This window comes from Chionomys nivalis, chromosome 19 (genome assembly GCF_950005125.1).
Source record: "Chionomys nivalis chromosome 19, mChiNiv1.1, whole genome shotgun sequence".
In the NCBI taxonomy this organism is placed as follows: domain Eukaryota; kingdom Metazoa; phylum Chordata; class Mammalia; order Rodentia; family Cricetidae; genus Chionomys; species Chionomys nivalis.
The window spans coordinates 22300297-22327828 of record NC_080104.1 but is presented as its reverse complement, the minus strand read 5'-3'; the positions used below and the strand labels follow the sequence as shown (position 1 = coordinate 22327828).

The 27532-nt window shown below is 41.8% G+C and overlaps 1 protein-coding gene across 2 annotated transcripts in view; it reads right to left on the bottom strand.

Annotated features, from left to right (window-relative positions):
- Positions 1–3523: 3523 nt before the first annotated feature.
- The window catches only part of Col9a1 (collagen type IX alpha 1 chain), an 83543-nt gene continuing 59534 nt past the window's right edge, over positions 3524–27532 (bottom strand). For both annotated transcript variants that reach the window (XM_057751011.1, XM_057751012.1), the window contains 8 exons: positions 27244–27279; positions 26519–26563; positions 25197–25229; positions 21298–21444; positions 21060–21114; positions 19271–19459; positions 13614–13691; positions 3524–4425 (listed from right to left, as the gene is read on the bottom strand). In XM_057751011.1, coding sequence (XP_057606994.1) covers positions 4241–4425; positions 13614–13691; positions 19271–19459; positions 21060–21114; positions 21298–21444; positions 25197–25229; positions 26519–26563; positions 27244–27279 — 768 coding nt within the window. In that variant the 3' untranslated portion in view covers positions 3524–4240. The remainder of the gene's footprint in view (positions 4426–13613; positions 13692–19270; positions 19460–21059; positions 21115–21297; positions 21445–25196; positions 25230–26518; positions 26564–27243; positions 27280–27532) is intronic.

Sequence of the window (27532 nt, the reverse complement as noted above, 5' to 3'; positions counted from 1 at the left end):
CTCCTCCTTCTCTTGCTCAGCCTCTTTCATTTAGTATATTTCCTCTGGTTGCTCTGTAAGGGTAGACTTAAAGGTGTGTTTCATTGGGATAAAGCCAGGCCCTAGGAAAAATGTTCATGACTTTTTAACCCGAAGCCATTTTTTTTTTTTGACACCCAGATGTAAATCTATTATAGCTGTCTTACAGACACCTGTGTGTTCTTGGGAAAAGGATTCTGCTACTGTATCAAGAAATATGGCCTGGTAGAAACTAATCTCAGTCTCCAGAGCCCCGATTTGATCCCACCCACCTGCAAACCTGCATTTTACAGGTTCACTCCTCCTGCCAGACGTGCGCCAAGGCCAGCCCGCAGGGGGACCTCCAATACACCAGCCCCTGCATCAGTACCAGGGACACCAACCAAGGACATCACCCTGGTGAGGCCTGGCAGGTTGACTTCACCCACACACTCACTCAAAACAAGTTCCATTATCTCTTAACTCTTAATGACAACTTTGCAGGATGGAGAGAGGTATTCTCCACCTCCAGGGAAACAGCAGATGTGATGGCTCAGTTACACCTGGAGGAACACACCATTTCCCGATTTAGCGTGCCGTTCCCCCAAACTCCTGGGACATCAGTGCTGGTACCACCTCTCCTGGCTCAAGTGGGCACCTATCCAAGATGAATGGTCTGTCCAACAATAGGAATCCTCCACCCTCTGGCTTTTCAAAATGTCCCAGTGAGCAGCATATCTGATCTTGTGTCTGGCTCATTTTTGTGTCTGGCTCACTAAACATGAGCCCACTGACTCCTAACTTTCCCTTTCATGTTGTCCCATGCCACAGGAAGTAGATAGTCTTGAACCAGTGCCTATATATCCAAGAAAGTTGGGATGTTCAAGTTGAAAGCTCTGCTCCAGCCTCACTTTTCCCCATTCCAAATCCCACCCCTTAGAAAGCCCACCAAGCAGTGACTCCTCCCCCAAAGCTCAAGACCACACCTACAGGGTATTTAAAACTCAGTCCCTAGACCTGCAGCATGATTTCTTCTCTTTCCCCAAGATCACCCAGGAATTCAATGATACAGAAGAACTTTGGGTGACAGTCCAGGCAGCAAGATGTCTCTGTCAATTTTAGAGTTTTAGAAGCTGCTTACAATGCACTTCCTGTTAACTTGTTAATACTATATCCTGCCAGTGTCTTTGATGGAGTTGAAGAATAGATAGTTATAATTATAGTTTTCCTTAGTAATGATAAAAGATAAAAGAAATATAAATATAACTGTAATTCTTGCTTGATACCTGTTTTATTATATGTAATTTTACTATGTTAAAGTTAAAACCTTCCTTTTATTTAGACAAAAAAGGGAAGGTGATGTGGGATTCCTCTCTGCATGCTGTGAATTTGTTTTGTTAATGAATAAAGCTGCTTTGGTCCTATAGCAGGGCAGAATAGAGTAAGGCAGGAATTCCAAGCAAAGATAGAGGAGAAAGTAGGTGGAGTCAGGGAGACACCATCTACCTGCTGCAAAAGACAGATGCTGGAAGGACCTTGCCAGTAGGCCACAACCTCGTAATGATGCGCAGATTAATAGAGATGGGTTAATTTAAGATGTAAGAGGTAGCTAAAAATGTGCAAGAACCATTGGCCAAGTAGTAATGCAATTTGTACAGTTTCTGTGTGATTATTTTGGGTCTGGACGACCAGGAACAAATAAGCAGCCTCTGTCTACAGGATCACACTGCATCTATAACTCACTTTTGGTAATACAACCATTTTAACTATATTATTTTTACCAGCTGTAAACATGGAAGGTTTTTTCATTGTTTCTCTGGTGTCTTGTTATTTTCAGTGTAGAGGACTTTCACATCCTCATTAGGATTATTCCTGGGTATTTTATATTTTTGACACTATAATGAAAGATTGCTTTCATGACAGTTTTCTCCATGTGTTCATTGTCAGGAGGTTAGAAAGCCACTTACTTTGTATCCTGCTGCTTTGCTAAAGGTTCATTCATTCTAAAAGTTTCCTGCTGGACCCTCTTGAGTTTATTATAGATAGAATTATAATGCCTGCAAATAGGAATAATTTTATTTCTTCCTTTCCCATTTGTATGAGCAAACTGTTTCTCCAGAAAATGAGTGGGATCCAGAATATGTAGTAAACTCAACTGAAGAAGAAAAATATCCAATTATAAAATGGCCAAAAAATACAGATATTTCTCAAAATTTCAAGACATATAAATAACCAATGAGCGCATAAAACAAGATCTCGGTGATCATTAGAGAATGTGAAACAAGCCACAATCCAACTTTATGTAGATGGCAATAATAAAAAGCAACACTAACAAATGCTAGCAAGTATGTAGAGAGAGGAGAAGCCCTATAGACTAGTAGTGGGATTATAATAAAGTCATTATGAAAAATAGTATGGGGAATCAAATATATATATAAACCTATAAGTACAAATAACATGAAATTCAACCACTGTATGTTTGTGTATATGCTCAAAGAAGATTAAACCATTTAACAACAAACTCCTGTCTATTAGTAACAAACACTCTATGTCTGATGCAGCACTACGCAATAGCCAAAGTATGGAGCCAATGTGCCCTTCAGTGGATGAATTAACAAAGAAATGTATCTTTGTATGTTCTGCCACAAAAACAATGGTGTCTTATAGACAGGAATATGGATGGAAGTAGAGATCGTCATGTGACTTGGGAACACAGATGCCACACATTCTTGCTGTTCTGTGGAAACTAGAATGGAATTGTGGTCCCTGGAGACTGGGGTGTGGGGCACAGGAGACAGAAGAGGAAGATGTTTAGGACAGGGCACCAAAACCCAGACTGAAGGAATTACTTATAGTTCATCTTTAACATATCAGCATAACTACAGGTTGAAATCATTTATGATGAATTTCCAAGTGACTAAAACACACAATTCCCAACACATAGCATAATAGTTGAAGAATAATAATTATAAAGGAGAATTGCCCTGATTTAATTATTATATATTGTATACATGTATTTAATTGCCATAATGTAACCCTAAACTATCTAATTTAAAAAAAAATGTGGTGCTTTGGATAAGTTGCTTTGTAAAGCTTATAAAAAGTGGTAGAAGGTAAGTCATTTTTGCATCAATGAGGTTCCCAAAAGGAGATAATAACTTCTGAAATGAAGGTATGATACTAACCCAGAGACCAAGCAAATCTAGATTTATAGGGCTCCATGAACTCTCTGAAATACTGCACAAAATGCACCTGTGCTTTCTTCTAGGAGAAATGAGTTCATAGAAATCTATTAAGTCTCTCAGCACACACACACACATACACACACATACACATACAATATCTGTCACAGGGTAACCCTATGGACTAGTAGGAAATTTTCAGATTTCTCTTGATGGAATAAACCAGTAAAACAAACACATTTTTAGAAGTAGCAATAAGTCAAAATTTTAATGTATATAAACAAATTCAATTAACTTTTAACTGCATTTAACACAACTATTCATTTAGAAACATACAAAAGATTATGAAACCGTGTTTATTTGTTCTTTGGTACAACCAGAGATGTTACCTCAAAGTTTTAAAATAAATAATGTCAACAATAAAATGTATGCATGTCAGGGTATTAAAATCACTTCTTTGTTTTGATATGGGAGATACAAATAGGTTTGGGGTACAGTACATACAAGTCACAAATTCAGAATAAAGATAGAAACCACTGTATGATGTAAATAGATCACTTCCATGACACAGCTCATATAAAGACTTAAGCACCAATTTTATTGAATGTAGTGGGGTTTCTTCCTTACTATTCTAGCAATACCTGAAATAATAATATAACTGAATTAATAATCTGAGAACAGTGTCTGAATTGAAATGAAGATAACTATAGCAACTGAGGTAAACTGGACAGTTGTTTTTGTTCGTTGGCACAGTGGCCCACAATAAATCACATATTTATCCACAACATATTAAAGTTCAAGATCCTTGGAATAAGATTATAAATTTGGCTAAAGGAAATTTGATTTTGATTTTTGTCTGATGTTGCACCAGTCTTCCTTCCATGGACAAGGAACAAGACTTACTGAATAGCACCGTTTTTCTAAATCTGATTGTCAAGTAGGACTTGTGTAATCATGCTGAAGATGCAGCTTTTAGTCATTGCCCCAGCTCTGGGTGTTTTCCTCCCCCCTGCTCCTCTCCCAGGCGTGGTTTGAGAAGAGGACCTCTAACGCTAAGGCTTTCACTTGTCAGGCCCTTTGCTAAAGGCACGTTGACCAGACTGCAGGGTGCAAGAAGCTGGCTCACAGAAACCAGGAGGGCCTGGGGGACCTGGGGGTCCAGGAACACCAGGAATTCCTGCCACTCCTGGCGGACCTTGCTCTCCATCTCGGCCATTTTTCCCGTAGCTGGCAGGGCCAGGATCACCTGAAACATACACAAACCCACACGTGTGAACAAACTATTGATTAGCAGAAGATGCTAGACCGTACAGCCCAGCAGGGTGCAATAAGATGCTTAGCCAATGCCCTTGGAGATCATGCACAAGGATGAAATGGGGAACCCCATTGGTGGATGGGAATTTCATGGAAAACAAAGGCGGACAGTGATTTCAGTGTCTGTCTCCCACATTTCCATCATGGCTGCCTCTGACCATATATGGCTACTGATTACTGAAATGTGATTGGCCCAGATGGAGGTGAACTGTAAGTATAAAATAAAGCTGAAATTTGAAGGCTTAACAGAGAAAGGTGTAAAATATTTTATAGCAAATTTTAGACCTGACACAATAATATTTTGAAGCCAGTGGGTTAAGTAATAGGCACAGGCATCCCTCAGTGTATAGTGTGGCTATGTTGACAACATAGTTAAGTAAATATTGCACCCAACCTCTCAAGCATCATGACTAGAAACTGCACTAGAAACCGCAAGGTACAAGTCTTTTCATTAGTGAGTGCATAGGTGCATAGACAACTTTGTCTGGCATCAGGGGAGACTATCATATTATAGATCACTGACTCCACAAAAAAACATCAAAATTCAGAATTTTTAAGTGAAGTTTCTACTAAACTTGTCTCGCTTCATATCCTCACAACACTGAAAAACCTGACTAACTATCTTAAGTCAGTGACTAGCTGCACTATTAAAGTCGGCTTCACCTGACTTTGCATCTTGGCTACCCGAAGACTCAGAATCACATGTGCTGGGGCTGATTTATGGCTCATGTTGCCTTTCTCGTGAGCGGTAGCAGCTTCCCTAATTTCTTTCTTTCTTTCTTTCTTTTTTAGGATTTTCAAGACAGGGTTTCTCCGTAGCTTTTTGGTTCCTGTCCTGGAACTAGCTCTTGTAGACCAGGCTGGCCTCGAACTCACAGAGATCCGCCTGCCTCTGCCTCCCGAGTGCTGGGATTAAAGATGTGCACCACCACCACCCGGCTTCCATAATTTCTAATAGGAATCCATATCCGGATGAAGTTAAGCATAGACTTTCAGGACAAATGGTTTTAAGTTGTAGCTCTACGAACAACTAGAACCAGTAAAAAAAAAAAATAAAAAACTCTAACTTTCATCATCTACAAAATGGGATGATGTGTTTGTTACTAAATTCTGTGATTGACAGCATCAGTTAAATGAGGGACTGTCTCAAGTATCAAATTTTTTTGTTTTGTTTTGTTTTGTTTTTGTTTTTCGAGACAGGGTTTCTCTGTGGCTTTGGAGCCTGTCCTGGAACTAGCTCTTGTAGACCAGGCTGGTCTCGAACTCACAGAGATTCACCTGCCTCTGCCTCCCAAGTGCTGGGATTAAAGGCGTGCGCCACCACCGCCCGGCTTCAAGTATCAAATATTATTTATTAATGTCTTTTATAAGAACCCACCATGCTGCCTACAAAATTCCTAATTTTACCCCGACATGAGTTTTGCCACAGTGAGTTTCTTGCAGACATTTCTATTTTGGCACCTCCTGAGACAGAGTGCCCGTAACAAAGAGGACTTTCTATTGAATGTGTCCCTCTTTGCAGCAACAGTGCTTTCATTCTATTATCCCAAAAGTGATTCTAAGAAAGCAGCATAGAAGCAACTGCATTCGCTATGGCAGTCTTGCTACAGATCCTTATTCTGTCTCAGTTTTCTTATCGTAGGCATTCTGTGGAGAAGTTGAAAGCCAAATCTTCACGTTCAATGGCACATTTTTCGTAGGTAAAGGTATTCTGCTTTTTCCAGGGTCTTCATTCTTTATTTCTGTTTTAATGGTCTAATTACATACATCCTACTATAATGACCCGGTCATAATAAATGGTATGATTATTGCAGATCTCATAAACTTTGAAGTAAAGGTGGGTGGGAGATCCTATTTTATACTCATCTCATTCTTCTGTGTGTTTTACATCAAGCCCCGCACGAAGCAGTGTTAGAGGGCAAACCATTAGCAAGATTTAAGGGAGAATAATTATTATCTTTGAATTATGCATCTTAAGGCTGCAGTTAAGCAGAAATGTGTTATTTCCAATAAATTATCTCATAGGCTTTTATCCAACTCTAAGATGAGATGAAGCAGGTGATTATGCATTTTCTCTAATGGGAGAAAGGCTTTTCCTCATCCACAGCCTCTATAGAAAAGACTGTCACAACAGCTCCTGCAGCACAGACCTCTCCATCCCCTGACACTAGAGACAGCTAAAGGTCAGGATGACTGTTTTTTAGCTTAAAAAAAAAAAGGATACATCTAACTACATACAAAAGGTGATTTTCATGTATTTTATCAATAGAATTGTCCCACTGAGATATGTCAAATTCATCTTGAAATCAGATCAAGACCAGGAGAAAATGACCATGCTCACAAGAATTCAAGTCCAAAGACTATGGGGGTTAGGCAAGCAGCATAGATTAGGCTAACCTCTAGGCAGGTAGCATAGATTAGGCTAACCTCTAGGCAGGTAGCATAGATTAGGCTAACCTCTAGACAGGTAGCATAGATTAGGCTAACCCCTAGGCAGGTAGCATAGTTTAGGCTAACCTCTAGGCAGGTAGCATAGATTAGGCTAACCTCTAGGCAGGTAGCATAGATTAGGCTAACCTCTAGGCAGGTAGCATAGATTAGGCTAACCTCTAGACAGGTAGCATAGATTAGGCTAACCTCTAGGCAAATAGCATAGATTAGGCTAACCCCTAGGCAGGTAGCATAGTTTAGGCTAACCTCTAGGCAGGTAGCATAGATTAGGCTAACCCCTAGGCAGGTAGCATAGTTTAGGCTAACCTCTAGGCAAATAGCATAGATTAGGCTAACCCCTAGGCAGGTAGCATAGTTTAGGCTAACCTCTAGGCAAATAGCATAGATTAGGCTAACCTCTAGGCAGGTAGCATAGATTAGGCTAACCTCTAGGCAGGTAGCATAGATTAGGCTAACCTCTAGGCAGGTAGCATAGATTAGGCTAACCTCTAGACAGGTAGCATAGATTAGGCTAACCTCTAGGCAAATAGCATAGATTAGGCTAACCCCTAGGCAGGTAGCATAGTTTAGGCTACCTCAATTCACATGCCAAATCTTCTTTGTAAAATTGGCTGTATTAGAAACAGCAGTGCTCATTTGTTTACATATTGTCTGCAGCTGTTTTTGGAAGGCAAAGCCATGGCTGAATGGCTGTCACAGAGGACCCCCACACTCAAAGCCAAGAACTATAAGCCTGTAGAGAGAAGGGTCCTTGGCAACAAATGTCATCCACCAACATGCCTGGATTAGGAAATGTCCCACTGTCTTTACTAAAAGAAAACAAATAATGAGAGAATAATGGAAAGGACCACTAGTGCTCTGTGCCCATTTGGGGAAACACAAGAGGGCAGTGAGTGGGTGGGACCTGGAGGATGGATGCCCCAGGCCTGCTCCTGCTAGCTGCTACCACAGGGAAACAACAGCCATGAGTCAAATCAGACCTTCCCATTGTTGTTTGTATGAACAACTGGTTCAAACTTTTATTTCATGTTAGTAAACTAGTCCCCCTCCCTGAAATCTTAAGGGACATGGACATTTTATTTTGTTTTGTTTTTACTTGGTGAGTTTATTCAAATTTCTTCTTGACCTCTGACGTAGAGTCCTTTCTATCCTAGGCTCATCTTAGAAGAGTCACAGTTAGCCCCAGTCAACCTTCAGCAAGGGCACCAGCAATGCACACCCTTTTAGCTACGGATGATGTCATCACCACCAGCATCGCCAGCATCGCCAGCATTACCAGCACCATAGAGTGCCCTTCTCTCACATGCCCTATACTGTGCTCATGGTTGACCTCATCTCCCTCATATGGAAACAGAGTTAGAAGGCTAGTCTCCAAGTCGCTGATCTAGAAAACATTTTAGTTAGCGATAAGGGCCCTTCACCCTACTCTAACTGAACTAACTTCCCATAAATAATGATTGACCAACTTTCCTGAGGTTATATGTGTGTGGTGGTGATGTTAGTGGTGAATTTTCTGGGTCTAACTTGACTAAGAAATAAAAAAGAGCCACAATTACAAAAATTTAGGATTGAGTTTTGTCTTTTAGGTGTCTGTCGTAAGAAACTTACTTCAGTGGGTTTTGTCCTGTGTTCATGCCGGAGGTCAGGTAATGGCCTGACCATAACAGCTTATCAATTTCTTGAGAGCCACAGCTTGCTCCCCAGGATGCTCTAGACTAGTGGAAAGGGAGCCTCATATTGGGGTGACATTGGATTTCAGTTGGAGAGGATTCACTTCCACTGTTCAAAAAGCAGCACAAATGCTAGCTTGAGCGGCTACATTAGAGTGTCCATCTGAAGCTCTCTGTGCTGAGAAGACCAGGGTCTGGAGAGCCCCACAAACGCCTTGTCCAGTCTGTGCTGAGAAGACTAGGGTCTGGAGAGCCAACCGAATGCCTTGTCCAGCCTGTGTGCCTGTTAACTACACCAACTACCTAATGACTACAGGGCTTTCTGAAGCATCAACAGCCACACTGCCAAAAGTTTTCCTGGCACTAGAGGGCAGGCGTGTTACACTGATGGAGGCAAGCCCTTTTCCCCTAATGCCTTACAAAATGAAATAAGGTATACACACAAATGAAGGGAAAAGACACGCAGACAATTGTCAGCATTAAGTAGGCGATCTGAGGATGAATGGAACGGCTATTTAATCTTTGGGGATTTGTCCCAATGTTACATTTTTTTTTTCCTATGCGGAGCTTACTTCCATGGTATTTCACAAGATTCTTTATTTAATTTATTCCTTTCCCCGGTGAGTTTGAATGCACAGAGAAGTCAGGATTTATTATTAAGTATTTTTCCTTGGAATGCTCTGAGTGCTGAGTTACTGGTCACACATGAGCAGTTCAGTGGCAGCAGGCGTGCGGGGATGTCCCTTAATGAGATGACCTAACTCAGCGCCAGCTCCAGCTAGCTCTGGTGAGAGAACGAAGAAGAGGGGGGATTAAAGGCCCCGAGGTTGTTTATGAGTTCTGCACAGCTCTCGGAGAGAGGCGGAAAAATAAGAGGTTGAGGATATGCCCATATCAGGTAACTATGGTGACAAAGACTAACTAATCACATTGGAAAACCTGTCATTTTGTCCTTTATATGAACCTAGACTCAGGAAACACAAATATTTCCCTCTGCCACTTACAACCGGAGATACCGTTGTCAGGGTGTGAGACACATGGGCCAGTCTGTATATGGCCAAAATAAAGAGAGGATTAACTACAGTTAATTCTCAGCGTGGGGATTAGCAAGGACCTACTCTTTGGGCTTCACATGTATCCTCATGTGCATATATTCTCCTAGATGGACCCATAGGGAGCGTGGTTCTGAATCCTGCTCCATAAGAAGGAACTGAGAGCAGTGGTCACTGGAAATAAGGAAGAGAAGGGCCCACAAATCCTAGGAACCTGCATCCGGGACCATAGTCCTTAAATATTTGTTCCTTCTAGTTCAACTAACAAACTATACAGCACATGTTTGCTTTTAAATAACAAGGTACGATAGCCAAAATGATAATCAAATTACAATGATGACATCTGGTCTATAATAAGCGATGTCACACAAAAATCCCAGAGCATGCAGTGCTTACCACTGAACAGAGAGATGCCACTGGGAAGGGAGACAGAGCAGAAACAGCACAGAAAGAAGACAGGGATTCTAACAACCGATAGCTATTGAAGGTACTTATTACAGTGTTTAAATGCTAGGTATGTTTGCACAAAGAATGATGAAATGATCTTTTCCTACTCCATTGGATTTAAATCCCAAACTCAACAATAGAGATAACCAAGAAGGGCTCTTTCCCAGGGACCATCCCAGAAAACCACAACTGGACGCAAGGCACAGAGAATTGATCACAGGAATCCTGGCTCCACGGGACACATCTACATTACAGCTCCTGATCTCTGGCTCAGGGAACACGGAGGAAGAAAGTGTGGAAAGACCATAAGAGCCAAAACACCAGGAAGTCTCCTGGGAAACTGTCTCCTGGAGATGGCTACATAAACAAGACTGGAGCCATGGCAATGTCAATGGAATATTAATGTGGAAGGGGGGATTTTTTCAGGGTCCCACCCCTAGATCAAAAAAACTATAGGCAATTAACAAACGAGAGGATTACCCTCTCCCTCTGATGAGCGCCTTATGGGTTGTCCAATGTAGACTAGTTAGCCCTTAAACCAGATATATGAATATATATATGTGTGTGTGTGTGTGTGTGTGTGTGTGTGTGTGTGTGTGTATACATGTGGGTGTATGAATATATATACCAACACCAACAGACTTGGCACATTGTATTAACATGTGCACACATATACATGTATATGTGAGTGTGTATTACAATCATAAAGAAAAAGAGGTTATCAATGATAGTCAAGGTGGACATGGGAGGGATTAGACAGCACTCAAGGAGGTTGGAGGGAGAAAAGGAAGGGGGGAAACAAGGTAATTCTAATTGAATTAAAAACATATTTTAAAAATGAAATTTAAAAATTAGAGTTTAAGTGGTACGGAGAAAGTGATATTAAGTAGATTTTAATTAAAATGTGTTCAAATTTTTAAAAGGTAAAACTTTAAAAGGGTGAGGGCAATATTACTTTCACGTAAAATGTGTATTTGCATAGAAGATTGGCAACAGGTTCCTGCGCAGAATGCTATTACTAGCATTATATTTGGAAAGTGCCACAAAACCACATTCTAAGTTCTATTAGGAAATTCGTTTTTAAAATTTCATCCACTTGTTAGACAATTAACCGGTGGAATGACCATAGCGACCAGGCCTCTACAGTCATGGCACAGAGTCAAAGCCTTGTCATGAAGGAAGGCCGGCGCCTTGGGAGGAGGGCCAATGGAGAGCAAGCTTCCCTGTTGCTGCCCACTAAGGACAGCAGGAATAAACGCTGGGCTGTAAGGGCTCCACTAAGTTTCAGCTTTGCCCTTAGCTCCCCTCGTCAATGTCAAAAGTAAAACTGAACTAATAGGCCACATTCCGTGGCAACTGTCATGTCAGAAACTGTCCTAAACACTTTACGTGACTTCTTGTTCATAATTCTCAGGATTACACGCTCAGAATGACCTCCCTGGCATTTCGTAAAGAAGTAAACTGAGGCACAGAGAGAAACTAATTGGCCCAAGGCCATAAGGTGAAGAAAGGACCGTGACCTGATTTGAACCCGCGGTTTCTGGGTGGTAGGGCCTATGCTTCCAGGCAGGAAATCCCTTGTCATGGACGTGTCTGACCCAATTAGGCAAATATATTCACAGTGCAAAGAAGAGAATGTGAACCTGTCTGAAAAACACAGGCCTGAACAGGCACCCTGGGGAGTGGTAAATGCTGACCCTGTAGTCTACTGAAACCCATGGAGAAGCAACCTGCAGCAGAACATCCTTCTCCAGTGACCGTGATTTGGAACTTTAGCCTATATTTTTGAAAATTAATCTGAAGCTCAAAATTCACCAAATGATGTCATTGTCTCATCAAAGTAACAAAGCCTTCCCCCAAAGGAAACTGAGATGAAGGTATGCATGAAGGATAAGGAGAAGGGAGATGGAGGATGCGGGAGATGGAGAAAGGAGAGAACCAATGTGAAAAAGATGGAAGAAAGGGAAAGATGAGCCATGTAAAAAGAAGAAAGAAAAGAAAGGAGGAATAGATCGCTTCAAGCCCCATATGATGCTCAATGTCAAAGGCGGATACTCATAGTGAGAACTGTTTTCCTCTCTGTCTCAGCCATCAACAAACCCACATTTTATTGTGTGCTAAAGTCTTTTTCTTAATCCTTCAAAGTCCAGCTAGATTTTTCTTTTACCCAACCATAAAAAATATTCATTTATGAAAATATCTGGACAGGCTCATAAATCACGGTTTTAGATTGGCAGCGTTTGAGCTCTGTCCAAATTCAGTCCCCCTCCAAAGTTTTAATAAGAAAGCAATTCCCGAGAGCAATGAAATAGATAATTGGAAAGCAAGGATTTTTTTAAATTTTTTTGTCATAATTATATAATTATAGCCATGATTAAATATGTAACCTCTGGCAGAATTATAAAATGGTAATTTCTTCTCCTAAATTTCTCTAGACCAAGTTTTCCAAATCTGTGCTTTAAACAAGCCACACCTTACTTTCTTTTCCCTCCCTCCTGCCTCTCTGTCCCTAACTGCCCCCTGTAAGAATCAACTAGATTCTGAACCTCCCCCAGCCCTGCCTCAGCTGTCAGGAGGGGGCAGCTTGCACATCCTACCCACTGCTGAGCTGAGCCAGGCCTCGGTTCCACAGTACTCCTTCAGTAGCTGGGTTTACAAGCCTCCTCCCCAGTAGACGAGTCCATTTCAGGCCAGACCCCAGCACCATGTGTGGAAAGAGAACACAGAGCGCCCAGGGAGAGGATTCTGCTCCTCACAGACGCTGCTCTGTCACCTTGGCCCACACAGCTCTGACCTGCTCCTGTGTGGAGTTCTTTGCAGCTATGACATGAATTCCCTCAATGTTTGTTTGGGGCAGAGTGGATTTTTGGAGGGTCTGGGTATCTGAAAGGAAAGCTTGTAAAATGAAATTTCAGTTACTCCGTGTACCACATGAGTAACTGAGAACTTGGATTCCTTTAACGGCTGCTCCGGATTTTGTAAAATGTTAGGGTTAGTGTTGTAGTGTGACGGTAGAACACCTGCCTCGTGTGTGCCAGGCCCTGGGCTCGATTCCCATGACCACCAACTAATAACAATGATTAATAATTATAATAAAACAAATGGTCACCTGGGCTAGACATGGATACAGTTGCACTCATTGCAAATTTTTTTAACAAGTGGGGTAAGAACGGACCTTGAAACTATTTTCCTTTAAAGGAAATAATACTTTCCTTTAAGAAATTAATAGTTCAAGCCTTGATATCTATCTGCTGGCAAGGAATGCAGACCTGATTTACAAATCACTTAATTCTTCATTAGAGTCAGCTGTGAAAACTCAGTGCCCTCCATCGTGGTACTTGATAAGCTTTAGTGACTGAGCGGCGCTTCCTTTAAAATGTTCCTCAGCTCTTGTTCTATACCACACACACGCACACACACACACACACACACACACACGCACGCACGCACGCACGCACGCACGCACTTCCTCCCCTCCTTCTACCGCAGAACTCACTTACCTGGGAGACCTATAGCTCCAGGCAAACCCTTCGGACCTCTTCCTGGAGGGCCACGTTCTCCTTTCTCTCCCAAGTCACCTGCATTTCATTAAAGAAATATTATGCTTCGATATATCAATAAATTTCTGTATTTTAAACTTTGAAAGAAACACAAACTCATGAGGCAAGGCCAAAAGCATATCAACAGACCAAAGAGGAAACAAACAAACCATCAAAGGGTTGATGTGTAGCCACTGAAGTGACAGTTTCACCAAACTGGATGTGCATCTTCAGTGAAACGCTTGATCCGGTGAGAATCAATGGATCCTTCCTTGATATGATCAAATCTATCTCAATCTGTAAGCATCACCCTTGACAGCGACCCTTACCCGGAAAGAGTGAGAATATTCCTTTGCCACTATTGGACATCATTTGGTTTGGAGAATTAAAACCATTTCTATTTTTAAATAATCGGGACATATATCTTAAAGATGAGAATCAGCTCAAAAACCACTGCAAACAATAAGTGAATTCAGTAATCTAGCAGGATACAAAATTAATACCCCGAAATCAATCGTTTTCACGTATACAAAGAGCCATTGGTTAGGAGAAATGGCAGAGACTATTTATAGCAGCAATTAAAAAACAACTAGACGTGGGCTGAATGGAAATGTTCGAGTAACACGTGAAAGAAATTGAGCATTTCTAATACATGTGAAAAGACTTGAAAACAGTCCTGGAGTGGACTGACAGCCCAATAAAGCATCATCCTTCTCCCTAAGTGGAATACCCCATTTTTTAAAGTACACTAAACCAGGGAAGATAATTCTGTCTTATATTTTAAAAATCACACCGGGCGGTGGTGGCGCACGCCTTTAATCCCAGCACTCGGGAGGCAGAGGCAGGCGGATCTCTGTGAGTTCGAGGCCAGCCTGGTCTAGAAGAGCTAGTTCCAGGACGGGAACCAAAAGCTACGGAGAAACCCTGTCTCGAAAAAATCCAAAAAAAAAAAAAAAAAAAAAAAATCACAAAAGCTAGAATAGCCATAAAGTTCACCCAAGGAAAGTAGTACAAAGGACTTAATCCTACCAGTTATTAAACCTATCATAATGATGTAGTTCTCTCATCCACGAGGCACAAGGTCCTGATAGATACAAATATGTATGAGAAATTTGGTTTATAACAAAGATGGCATCTTTTATTTTAAAATTCCTTTTATTGTGTTTTCTGTCTGTTTTTGTGTGTGTGCATGGGCACATGTGTGTGAGTTGCTTGCAAACACCAGAAAAAGGCATAGAGTCCCCTCAAACTGGGGATAAAGATTCGTGCTAGTGCTCTGATGTGGGTGCTTAGAACAGTCGTGGGTTTGGGTCCCCTGCAAGAACAGCAAGTGCTCCTAACTTCTGAACCACCTCTCCAGCCACAAAGGCGGCATCTCAAGTGGAAGACATTAGCGAGTTATCAAATGCTTAGAAAAAGTGAGTAGCCCACGAGGAAAAGAAGTTATAGCTAAACATCTATCAAACGATAGGATAAATCACAAATTGATCAAATGTCTGGGAACCATGGGAAAACACGGGGCTGGGAACATGGCTCAGTGGTTAAGGGCACTTTGTATTCTTACAGAAGACTCAAGCTCGGTTCCTAGAACCACATCAGGTGCCTCACTGTACCTCCATTTCCAGAAGATCGAGCACTCCCTGTGGCCCCCACAGGCACCTGCACATACATGGTGCACATATGCCCAACCAAGCACACATGTATACACAAGCAGTGAAAAATTAATTTTAAAAGGATGAGCAAACGGCACGATTAGGCAGCCATGAAAAGAAAACAGAAATGGCTGTCGCATAGATGAGAGTGCCCCTGGGTTTGCTTTCAGATAAACACAAATTAAAAAGGAACAGAGATGTTTATCCTATAAAATTAGCAAAAGTTCCATGGTTATGCAAACATATTGAAGTTATAGAAAACCAAAGAACTGTATATTGCTTAGAAAAGTACGGGTTGGCAGGAGCTCATTGGAAGGGTACGACAACAACAATCAAATTAGAAGTGGGGCTCCGTGCTGCCCAGGAATTCTACTTCCAGACCTTTACTCTCAGAACAGCAAAATACTTTGGAACGGAGCTGGAATTAGAAGCCGAAATGAAGTCTGTGTTAATATTTTGTACCCAGACGAGATGTGTGCACTGCTGTGCGCTCCGCCTTGCTACAGCAGCGGCAGACTAGAAACTGTCAAAGGGATCATTAAAGGTAGACACTGAGTTACTGCCGCAGAACAGACAGCTGCGCAGCTGGGGAAATCACAGGAAGCTCTTTGGCATGGTCTCCTGGACATATTGTTAAATGAAAAACAAATGAAGTCCGGATTGTTTGCTGAAGGACCATGTGGCTCTGTTCATATGGGGGCAGACAAAGCTCCGTCCCCAGATTTCTACAGCATCGCTTTTAGGGCTCTACGGGAAGCCAGTGGGTTTCTTTATCATAAGAAAAAGTCCTCAAAGGAAACTAAGCAGATAGGAAGCTTGGGGGAGAAAGTCTTTACTAAACTCCTTTCTCACATTTAACTTTTTGAGCGGTGTAAATGTAGTTATTACCAAAAGCAAACTTAATTTAAAAATTAAAGCGTGCTATCACAAGTGTCTCTCACTTCTAACTTAGAGTTGATTGGGAATATTCTGCAGGTGGCAACCAAATGTGCACAAGGCATTTATGAGACAGTCGAACTTGGGGCCTCTGCAACTGCAAAACAAGGCTGCAAAATTTTCTCACATGTATACACACACACACACACACACACACACACACACACATGAGAAAGCCTTAGGTGGGGTATGAAGTGAGAACCAGGCTGAGAGGAAGAGCAGGATGCTGGGCTTTCTGGATGCTGTTTACGTCACCTTCATTACTCACAAGCTCTAACTGATGCTCTGCTCGCCCGCCCCCAAGAGCAGATTAATAGAGAAAACGTGTGAGTCACCGTTCTAACATGTATTTTCCCATACCTTCCATTCCATGCTGTCATATCTGCTTGGCTCACACTGAAATGTCTAAAAATGCACAGCCTTTATTCAAAGGAGCTTAAAAATTTATTCAAAGGAACATTTAAAAGTGAGATTTAGGGCAGAAAGACAAATAAAACGCTAAGCAAACTGAGCAGAAGGCCACTCTGCTATCACTCTTCGGCCCCGCCATGCGTACAGCGGTGCATGCCGCATGGACACTGGTCCTGCATGTGTGCAATTACACATATTATGGTGTCAGGGAGAACTACCCCTGTGGACTGAGATGTCAGTCTACATTGGTGGGGAAGGGACACGTGGGGAAGGTGACAAGCTCTTACGCAAATGTTCCACAGTCAAGAGGAAAACAATGACTAAGACATAGCCTGGGTTATCAAAAGCCCTAATAATAAGTGTAGCTTCTTACTTTCCTTCTTTCTCTGAGAAAAGATCCAAAGTGACTATATGAAAGAGTGAGTCCCACGATATCTCCTCTTCTTAGAAGAAAGTGGGGAAAAGAGACAGCCAGACTGAAGAGCATCTCTAATGACTCAAAATTCAAATTTCAACACAGTAGAATGCATTTCCTTGGGGAAAATTTTAAGCTGTAAGCTTCTGACTCGTAGAATAAAATATTTTTTATTAAATATTTCTGTCCTATATGTGGTGGAGTAAAGCTAAGGTCAGTTACCTAGAATTGTGTATTTCTTAATTGGTTGTAGTGTTGATAATGAAATCCACCTACCCAGCCTACCTCCATCCTAGATTTCAGAAGTAAACCTTAGAAAATGCTAATTTAAAGGAATTAAAGGAGAAAGGGGTGGAAGGCTGAGAGTAAAGGACTGGATGGACGGTAGACTGTGCTGTGGCCACTGAAGAAGAAGAAACCCCTGCCATCCAGCAGGGACTGAAAAATGAGCCTCGTGCTTGAGGCCTCTCTTGGGGTCCAAATTTGGAAATGTGTTTTTCTTCCTTTCAGATGAGGCTCTCCTGCTAGAGCCAAACCTGCTCCACATAGCCGCTGTCCCATGTAGCCGAAAGCTCCTCCAGAAAGCACTTCAAAACTGCTGGCTACAGTTAAGACCACCGCGAGGGCATCGTAAGTCCCCAAAGCCCAGACCTGATCCTGAGAGTCTGGAAGTGGGAATTGCTGCTGGACTGCTCATAAAATGCCCAGGGAGATTCTTCATGCAGCCACGACTGGAGGAGGTGGCCCCACAAGCCACCTTGAGGAGAGTTTGGTACGAGCACAGTCAAGATCTGAACCGATCACTGATTTGTCAAAGAGAACAGGGATGTGAGTTTTGTGCTTCTGCGATTAATTTCCCTAGACCCTTTAAGGAACTTGAACGACACACTGATGTTTGGACCACATCAGATCTTCTGAGACTCTCTTGAGTCCAAGTACTAGGCTCCACCCTGAGTTTCTGATTCAGTGTGTCTGGGGTGGGGAAGAGAACTGGAGACCTTCATAAGATCTCAGGAGCCTTTCACATTGCTGTTCTTGACACTCAGGGAAGGCTACATTGATGCCTGTGGTCCAACCGGTCCAACCAACCCAATAACCCACCCAAGCCACGGTCTTCAGGGTGGATGGGACTGCCCACAAGATTCATCTGGCACAGAGTCCTGAGCTAGTGCTAAAACGAACAAAGATGCATCAGTACCGGACACTTTCTGAGAAGAACAGAGCGCTCTGTGTTTTCCCTCATCTCTCCAGACTTACAAGAGTCCAATTAGAGTCCATTTTTAACACACAGCTCTGCACATGCCAAAAAAGTAATTAAACGAATTGTTCCAACTGGGGGTGCAGTTAGCCAACCACATCAGCAACTCATTTATAGATCCGAAGAGGCAGCTGACTTGCCCTCTGACCCTTCACACCGTAATATTTGCCCCTAATTGGAACACCACAATGTTAAAAATAATAGGGGGGGCTCTTGATTTTTTTATGTCACATCCTTTTGAAGTTCCCTGGAGAGCTGTCAGTAACTGGTCACAACACAGAAATTCCTCGCTTTACTTAATTCTCTATAAATTATCCATACACACCTCGGCTCCCATACATCCACTAGCAAAGGCTGTCTGAGGCGCCCTGTCTTTCTGTCAGCTCTGCGAATGTCTTACCTGCTCACAAAGCTCTGTTTTGTTTTTGCAACATTTCCTGGCTACAAGCACTTGGCTTGCTTTTAGATTAAGGAAAGAAGTAAGTTAGATTGCGCCCTGGGGCTGAAAATGAAAGCCCATCAAGAGTGAAGGTACCAGACTAACTCTTCAAAGAGGAGGGGAACAGCGCTAATCCGCGACACCGTCACATATCCTGCACCTTTGTTAGGTTAACAGACACCCCGACATCCTTAGACTAGATGCTATATTAAGAAATCCCTATAACGACTTTAGGGTCTCGGAGTTTTCTGAGTCTGTGAGTTTGGGTGCAGATCAAACATCTAAAGAAAATAGGCAGCAAGGGTGTCTTGCACCTGGGCAGAATAGCTTACGTTGGGGTTGCAGAGAGGGTTCCGCCGTTAGAAAGAATACACTGCTCTTGAGAAAGACACGAGTTTAGCTCCCATCACCCACACTGGGCACCTCACAAACAGTTCCAGGGCGTCTGATGCACACTCTCTGGCCTCAATGGGAACCCCCATATTCAGACACATACACGTAACTTACCTTTAGGTCCTCTTAAGCCAAGAGCGCCAGGGGGACCCTTAATGCCAGGGAGACCACGAATTCCCATCTGACCCGGGAAACCATTCTCTCCAGGAGGGCCTGGAGGCCCAGGGGGACCAGGCCTCCCAGGAAGACCTGAGGCTCCTGCATCTGGTCTCTTGAGACTAGCAGCCATTTCAGCAAAATGCTCTGAAAGACAATAAAAACAAGACTGCGGGTCACAAACACAACGGTTGGCTCAGATGAAGAGGATGACATCCTCAGTGACCTTTCCTGAGCTTGCCCTGGATCTATCTGGCACAGCTGTTTTGAGACAACTCGGGGTGAGGGGGTTTTGAGAGGAGTGGTGATCCAGAACCTTGAGAAAGACACCCGAATCCTATCTGGTACTCGGTGAAACCCCAGGATGCGAAGAAATTGAGTTTCTTATCATGCATGGGTGGAAATGTTGTCTCAGGGCTTTAAAAAAAAAAAAAAAACCGAAGCATCGCTCAAAATTAAAGTTCAGACACTCTTTGAGATCGATCATCGAAACTAAAAGCTTTTTTGGTTCAAAGCAATTCTATAATCTGAAATATCATGAGAATTCATGACTTCTAATAATTCTTTCCCCTCCAGTTTGTTTTCATGTTTGGAGTAGGTAACAATCATTAAAAATAACCTTCCTTGAAAATGGTCACAGTTTGTCTTAAAAATTAATAACTCTGTGGGCTTCTTACACACATTCAGAATCAGCTGCTAAAGCTGTGGAAGGCAAGAAAATCCACCCCATTAAAATGCTGAGGCAAGTATTCTAGTGCAATATTGTTTTTAAAGCTTTAGGATTAAAAAAAAAAAAGGAACTAAAAACACATTTCCATTCAACGATTTAAAAATTACTTAAGTATGACTATTTTGAATTTCTTAATTTATGAACATAAAATTATAATTTTCCAGATATGTTAGTAATGCTTAAAGCTCAAATGGGAGCCAAAATTAAGTGTGTGTAGTGACGAGACTTATGTTGGCTTATAAATACAGAAATATTTGTTTCATTCTAATTTGGTTCTAGAAAATTCTACAAGTCTACTCGACAGAGTGGATTGTCTACTAGCACATAAAAGACAAGCATTTCTTTGAGACACAATTCTACCATAATAAGAGGGTTTTCTGCAGAAAGTGCCAAAATTATGGTGTCTTCTCAGTTTGGGGGTATTTTTGTACATATTCATTTTCTCTGTGGTTTTATGAGTAGTCAAACTCTAAAATGAATAATGATTTCCATAGCCTTAGATAAATTTAGATCAAGATTAACGAATACAGAAATACCTTTTTTTTTCAAGTCATTTTTGGGAAACTGTTACTTGTTACTTTTTAAACATATGTACTACGTGGGTATCAACAATGTCCTTATGCTACTCATGGGCTGTGAGATCCTAAGACCATACCAGATAGACACTAAAGGGTAGCATCTTCAGGAGAGGGGATGCCTAGGAATTTGTGTTGCAAACGAGGGGGGAAAAATGACACGTGTATATGCATTTGTTTCCGTATGTTACCCTCTCTTCTGGAAAGGGGTGGGTGAGACCCATAGAGATGGAGCCTGGATGGGGAGTGGAGAGAAGGCTAAGACAGAAGGTAATATTTTATTATAAGGTGGTAAGCGTCACCCCATAGGTAAAACAGAACTGGTATTAACGTCACTCAACATCTCCCACCTTTAAAGCTTAGCCTTGCACGCCTACAGAAATAAAAGCTAAAGAAGCAAAAGTGGGCAGCGGAAATGTTTCGACCCCTGCCATTGATTTACCTTGAATAACTCTCATGCAAACCTGCTTGATGTGCTGATCTGTTGGTGCTCTGCCCTGGGATGAGAAAGAAAAGCACAGGTTGTATTCGCAGTCGTAAAGAGAAGACCGTTAAGCTGTTAGGACAGACATCACAAGGAACCAGCTGCCGGAATCGCTGAGACGGCTGCTGCTGAAGAACTTGGTTGAGATTGATGGAGCTATACCTGTAGAAAACCCTGGGATGTGTCGACCACTCACCGGAGGGCCCTGGATACCAGGCAGCCCAGTGGCACCTTGTTCTCCCTGCACACCCCGGGGTCCAGGAGGTCCTCTTGGTCCTTCCATTCCAGGAAGCCCTCTGACTCCTTCGGGGCCCCTCAGGCCAGGTTCCCCAGGGTTACCCACCTAGAACAAACAGTGCACTATGAAACTGGGGTTAGACATAAGCAATGTTCTGCTTGGTATCAATACAAATATTTAGGTGGAATTTTAGGTTTTCTACCAGTTAGGTCCCTCGGTGGTGTCTGTCTAGAAGTTACCTCAACTATAGACCCTCACCAGCCACTTAGAATTTAAATAAACCTATAATTATTTTATCATTATTTCAAAATCTCCGCTGAGATGAGATCTATTTCAGGACTCATTTGCCATCCCTTAAGCTGCTTCCTAAGAACAAGTCAGTGGTTTTAGGCTTCCTCCTGGTTTTGAATCCAGGTCCTTACACATGTCCTACCACCAAGACACAGCCCGGTCCAAGCAAGTTGTTTGTTTGTTTGGTTTGTTTGTTGTGAGTGTGTTGTGAAGGGGGGGGATGACGACACAGAGGTCAATGGACAACCTTTAGGAGTTAGTCCTCACATTTTCACCTTGTTTGAGACAGGATCTTTTTTTTTTTTTTTTTTTTTTGGTTTTTCGAGACAGGGTTTCTCTGTGGCTTTGGAGCCTGTCCTGGAACTAGCTCTTGTAGACCAGGCTGGTCTCGAACTCACAGAGATCCGCCTGCCTCTGCCTCCCGAGTGCTGGGATTAAAGGCGTGCGCCACCACCGCCCAGCCAAGAGACAGATCTTTCTGCTGTTTCATAAACCAAGTTTTCTGGCCTGAAGTCCCCAATCTTTGCTTCCCATCTCCCACTGGCATGCTGAGGTTACAGAGACTCACGCCACCATCACCAGCTTTGAAATGATTTTTGGAGATCTTAACTGAGATCATAAAGTTTGTATGGCAAGTCCTTTTACCCACCCAACTGTCTCCCCAGCCTGTCATTAGTTTTTAAATAAACATTTTCTGGAAAAAAAAAAAAAACTTCTTCCAAAGGTTTTCTCCAAGATGTGTTATTTAGGTATAACAATGTAAAAATCCAAGAATCTATGGTATTTGACTTTTATAAGATGTTTTTGATGAACTTAAAGACACAAGTAATAAACAGAAATCAGAAAATGCTAACATTAACTAAGTCGGTGCACTCAGAATACCCTTGAAAGTGATGCATTTAAGGGGGGGGGGCAACTTCACAGTTTCAGTAATAAGGGAATTAAATCCTAAATATTAAAGAAGCTAACCAACAAACCACTCTCTTCTTCAGCATGGAGGCATACATACAACACAAATTGCATGTTTTTCCCCTGAAAGCACCACTAAAAGCATTTTTAAAATCTTCATGTATAATAACTGCTTTTAAAAGGAGACTTTACTAATTCACTCTTTTGTGAGACTAAAATTTGTTGCAATTTGTAGTCAAGCAATATGACATACTGTTGTTCTGAATAAGAATGAAAATTTACAGGACAAGAGGAAGTGGGGGGTGTCAGGACAAGAGGAAGTGGGGGGGGTCAGGACAAGAGGAAGTGGGGGGGTCAGGACAAGAGGAAGTCCGGGAGTGCTAATCTTGCAGGTGGGGATGTTCATAGAGCGACTTCACCCTGCCTCTTTTTCCTGTGCAATATCTATCTGTGAAGAGCTGTTTCAAATATTCCAATGTGTGCAGCCCAAGGGAAGACGTAAAGCCACGATTTCACCACATGCTACCAGACAAGGTCCCACAGCTTTCTCAATCTTGATTTATGATGTAAAAGAAAATAATATTCATCTAAGTCAACTTGACAAGATTGCTTCTCTAAGAGAATTAGAACTTGAAAGACTTGCTGGAAAGCAACACCAACAAAGAGAGCTAAAACTGCAAAAGGCTGCAAAACTGTCAGGTACCCAAGTGAAAAACTCCAGCAGCTTCTAAAACAAACCGAAGAGATGCCAAAATGAATTTTAAAAATGCACTCAAGAACTGGCCACATTTTTACACTCTCTTGATGGTGATGGATAAGACTACAACCGAACAAAGCACAGGAACTCTTGGATGCAAAGATCAGGATGCGATAAGGATCCTGGATCTCCCAGGAAGAGTTCTTCAACTCTGTGCACTGAGCAGACTTCGGGTTTTCATCTGAGCTCACATTTGAGTGCACGATAAAAGCTCCTATGTTAGGAAATCATTTTCCTGACTCTGGGGCGGGACAGTTCAATTTCTTCAGCATTGCTTGGGCAGTGTCATATACGAAGTGGGTAGAAGAGAAGGGATGAATTAAAAGCTAACTCCCAATACATCCAAATTAGAATGCAGTAAGTACGTTATGATCAATTTTTCTTTTATAGTTTGAATCTGTTCCCTTGAACATCACCGAATTATTCTAGACAATGACGTAAGATTTCTCTCACCAAACACATCAGGGTTTACTCTTTATAGTCGGTGTGATTTTAAACCATTCCTTTCAAGTATTCTTTAGTTGTTGTTTTTCAAGACAGAGTTTCCGTGTAATAGCTCTGTCTGTTCTAGAACTCGTTTGTAGACCAGGCTGGCCTCAAACTCACAGAGATCGACCTGCCTCTGCCTCTCGAGTGATGGGACTAAAGGCAGGTGCTGCTACCACCTGGTCAAGTATTCTTAAGCACAAACATTCTTGAAATTTGATGTTTAAAGGAAGGGATGTTCATACAATGTGATTGCATCCGTACGTTAGTGTGCATGCAGCCTACAAACAAGCCTGCATCTGAGCCCTGAAACCAAGTTAGGGTGGGTGCCCCTGGCAGATAAGGTAGAGGAAGGATCAGCATGTGAAAGTAGGAGGCAGGAATTCTTATGAAGGAAAAAGTCTGTTCACACTAGAAAGTGTTTTATGGCACAGTATATAAAAGCACAGAAAACAGACAAAGTTCTAGGTCTCCAAAGTTCTAGACAAAATGGAAAAATCAAGAACACTTCCAGACAGGTGTGGTCTACTCTGCTGGGAGCCTGATTTTATTCTACAATGGTTATCTTTTTAAGTTCTTCTTTAGAATTCAGAGAGAAAGAGCAATATATAGTGGGTTCTTTTTTTTTTTTTTTTTTTTTTTTTTTAGTAGGGTTAAGTTAGCTGCTGAGGAGATAATTTGTCAGATAAAGACAGAAATAGGAAATATTCCAGAAACAGAGAGAAGGTAAGAATCCATTGGGAGATAGTAGTAGTGGCTTTTGAGATTACCATCTGAGCTTCCCTTTTCTCTCTAAATTCTCAGTTCTGGATTGTGCTGATATGCACATTAGCAAGATGCCTCGGGTTTCCTATGAATTAGATCTACAACTTTGAATTCATCTACTCCAAGGACATGAGCTTAGTTTCAATAAAATAACAAAATGGAAGAAGCTGATCATTTTGTGGTTCTGATGATTCTGTTATATTCTGTTATGTGCTCGGCTTCTCTCTCAGTTCCCTCAACTAGAACACATGGGAGATTAAGACAGTTACTGGAATATTCCGCAGAAGTGTGGCTGCCGCCGAGATTGAGCAGTTCTCCTCACTGCAAGAGTACCTGCCATCTTTTAGAAATGGCCCGTTTGGGGAGGGTGTCAGGGCTTTGTAATGTAACATCCACTGAGCCTTTTAGAATCTCAAAACTAAGCCCTTCTTTAGAGTGGTTGGTTCAGAAGCTAGATCCATTTACACAGTTGAGAATTTTTTTCCTACTGGTCCAATCTATTATTTACAGAGTAAATTTAGAGACTTATTTCCTCCTAGTCCTTCGTGGAATTTAATTTTATACCACCATTTCATGAAGCAGAATATTACATTTTCTACAGCTTTATTTATGTTTTTAATTTTGTGCCATTTCATTTCATCATACTTACAGATCCTTTTGGGCCAGGTGATCCCATATCTCCCTAAATCAGTAAAACAAAATTAGATTAGTACAATTCATTCACTTTACACAGTTTCCTAAACCATGTTTTCCAATGCTATTGTACTGCTAACATACAGAAAACCATATGCAGATGGAACCCAGAATTGGAGCAAACAGTTCACTCAAAATGTGGGCTGCCATTCTAGCTCGGCTACCCAACTCTGTAGTTCTGTGAGAGCAAGGCCACCTCCCAGCCCCTGGCCAACTGAGCTATTGACTAACAGGCTGTGATCAGAGCTGTGGGAGGTCCACCCAGATATACACGTTCAGCACCGAAAATGAAAATCTATACACAATAAAATAAAATAGCTTTTCTTACGGTAGACATTTAAAACTATACACTGACATTTTATTTTTATGTTTCTATGTTTTCTAACTCATTCCCCAAAATCTATCAAACAAAATATACACGCTTTCAGACTTTAAGAAAAAAAGATAACACTTAGGCGATCTTCCTGTCATTAATTTTGGATGAGTTTGGTTCGAGAGTTAGCATATCTCCACTACAAGATGGAATGATTTAAATTTTAAAACATTCCCTGGGCACATAAAATGAACAGCCATTCCAGAAGCTAAAATGCGGTCATCTCAGAAATTTCCTTTAAACAAAATTCCAGCAACTTGGCGCAGTTCAAACATTTCATTTCTATTTCTTCCAGACCCTTTACGTCTGAATAAATATTAGCAGACGGTTTCTCTGCTCTTGAAGAATTCTAAGGCTACTTCACAGGAAAGACCTTGCTGACCGCAGAAGGACTCAGGCGTACATTTCCACATCGGGTCTGATCATTCCTGTCCAAACCATCATGGTAATGAGGCAGCGAGCCTGAAGCTCTGCACACAGACAGTGTGCCCTGTCTTTGTCCTGGAGACCCAGCGGTCTCACCCTCTGGAAATGGGTGTCATTCCTCCAGAACTTATCCGGGGAGATAGGAAGCTCTCAGCCATATTTGCAGGCCACAGTTCCCTGACTGCAAAAATACATGGTTTTTCTGCGAGACTGTATTCCTACACATTCTGTAGTACTATATGAGCAACTTGAATGTCTCCGTGTGAGACCATGGAAGAATTCACATCTCTAAGGAATTCTGCAGAAGTTTAAAACTACATCTACAACTACTTTTCCTTCCTTCAGGATTGGGAATCATCAGTCAAGGTAAAGGGAAAACCCACTTAGCCTTTGAGAAAATGGGAAGAGGGTCAGAAAGAGAAATTGTATTTTTTCAAAATTTTCAAAGTCTTATATCCCCAATTTAAAAAAAATCTTACAAGATCACCCCTTTCCCCAGCTTCACCTTCTTCACCAGAGGCACCCTAAAAAAATTAAGATAAAATGTCACATGTTTTTCAATCCTCTATTCGTGAGCCAGCATTAACCAATCAACACTGATAAGCATTTCTAAGTGCCCAAATGCCCCACGGATCACATAGGAGCTTTCGATTCCATACCAGCAGGCTAACCCTAACCAAAAAAAAAAAAAAAACAGTAGATGAGAGGAGAGAGGACAGAAGTGAGACCTGGTATCAGCTACTGACTGAGTTTAATTTATTTCATTAAGCCAACAATGATATCTAGCAATTTTAAAGTTCAATAACCCTTGAAAGTGGCACCCTAAAGTAGAAATAGGAATCCAGACACAGGGCTGACTCTATTTACACATTTAATTTGCTGAGGTCTTAACCACACCATACTTAAAATGCTATTTTGTGGCTTTGAAAGTCTGTGTCATCTGAATAAAACCTGGCAAGCCAGAGAGACAGGGCCACACTCTTCAAAGGAAGAGCACAGTACAGCACAGGAGACAGCCGCTAACTCCAGCATATGAACACAGCCTGGCTGCACAGCAAACCTCATTATAGCGTTCACTCGCTCTACAGCACACCGAGAAAAGCTCTGAGTCACCATCGTTTACCACGCCCGCAAACCAGCCAGCCGTGCCCTTGAGAAACAACATATATATATCCAATACCGCCAACCAACACACACAGCTTACCTGCTCACCCTTGGGACCTGGTTCGCCAAATACACCCTGAAACGAATAAGATTTAACACGTATTCAGTATTCTAAGTCGTGTGTGCAATTTCAGATGAGCCAACATCCCCGAATAGAATAATGGATGTTGTGTTGACTAAGAGCTCCCCATTTCTTGCTGTTTAATAAGGACCAGACGAGACCTGGACTTATTGATACTTGTTCTTAAAATCGCTGGCAACAGGGGAACATTCTTTGACTATATCCATGTTAATGACATTCACTGATAGGAATATAAACTTAGAACTAA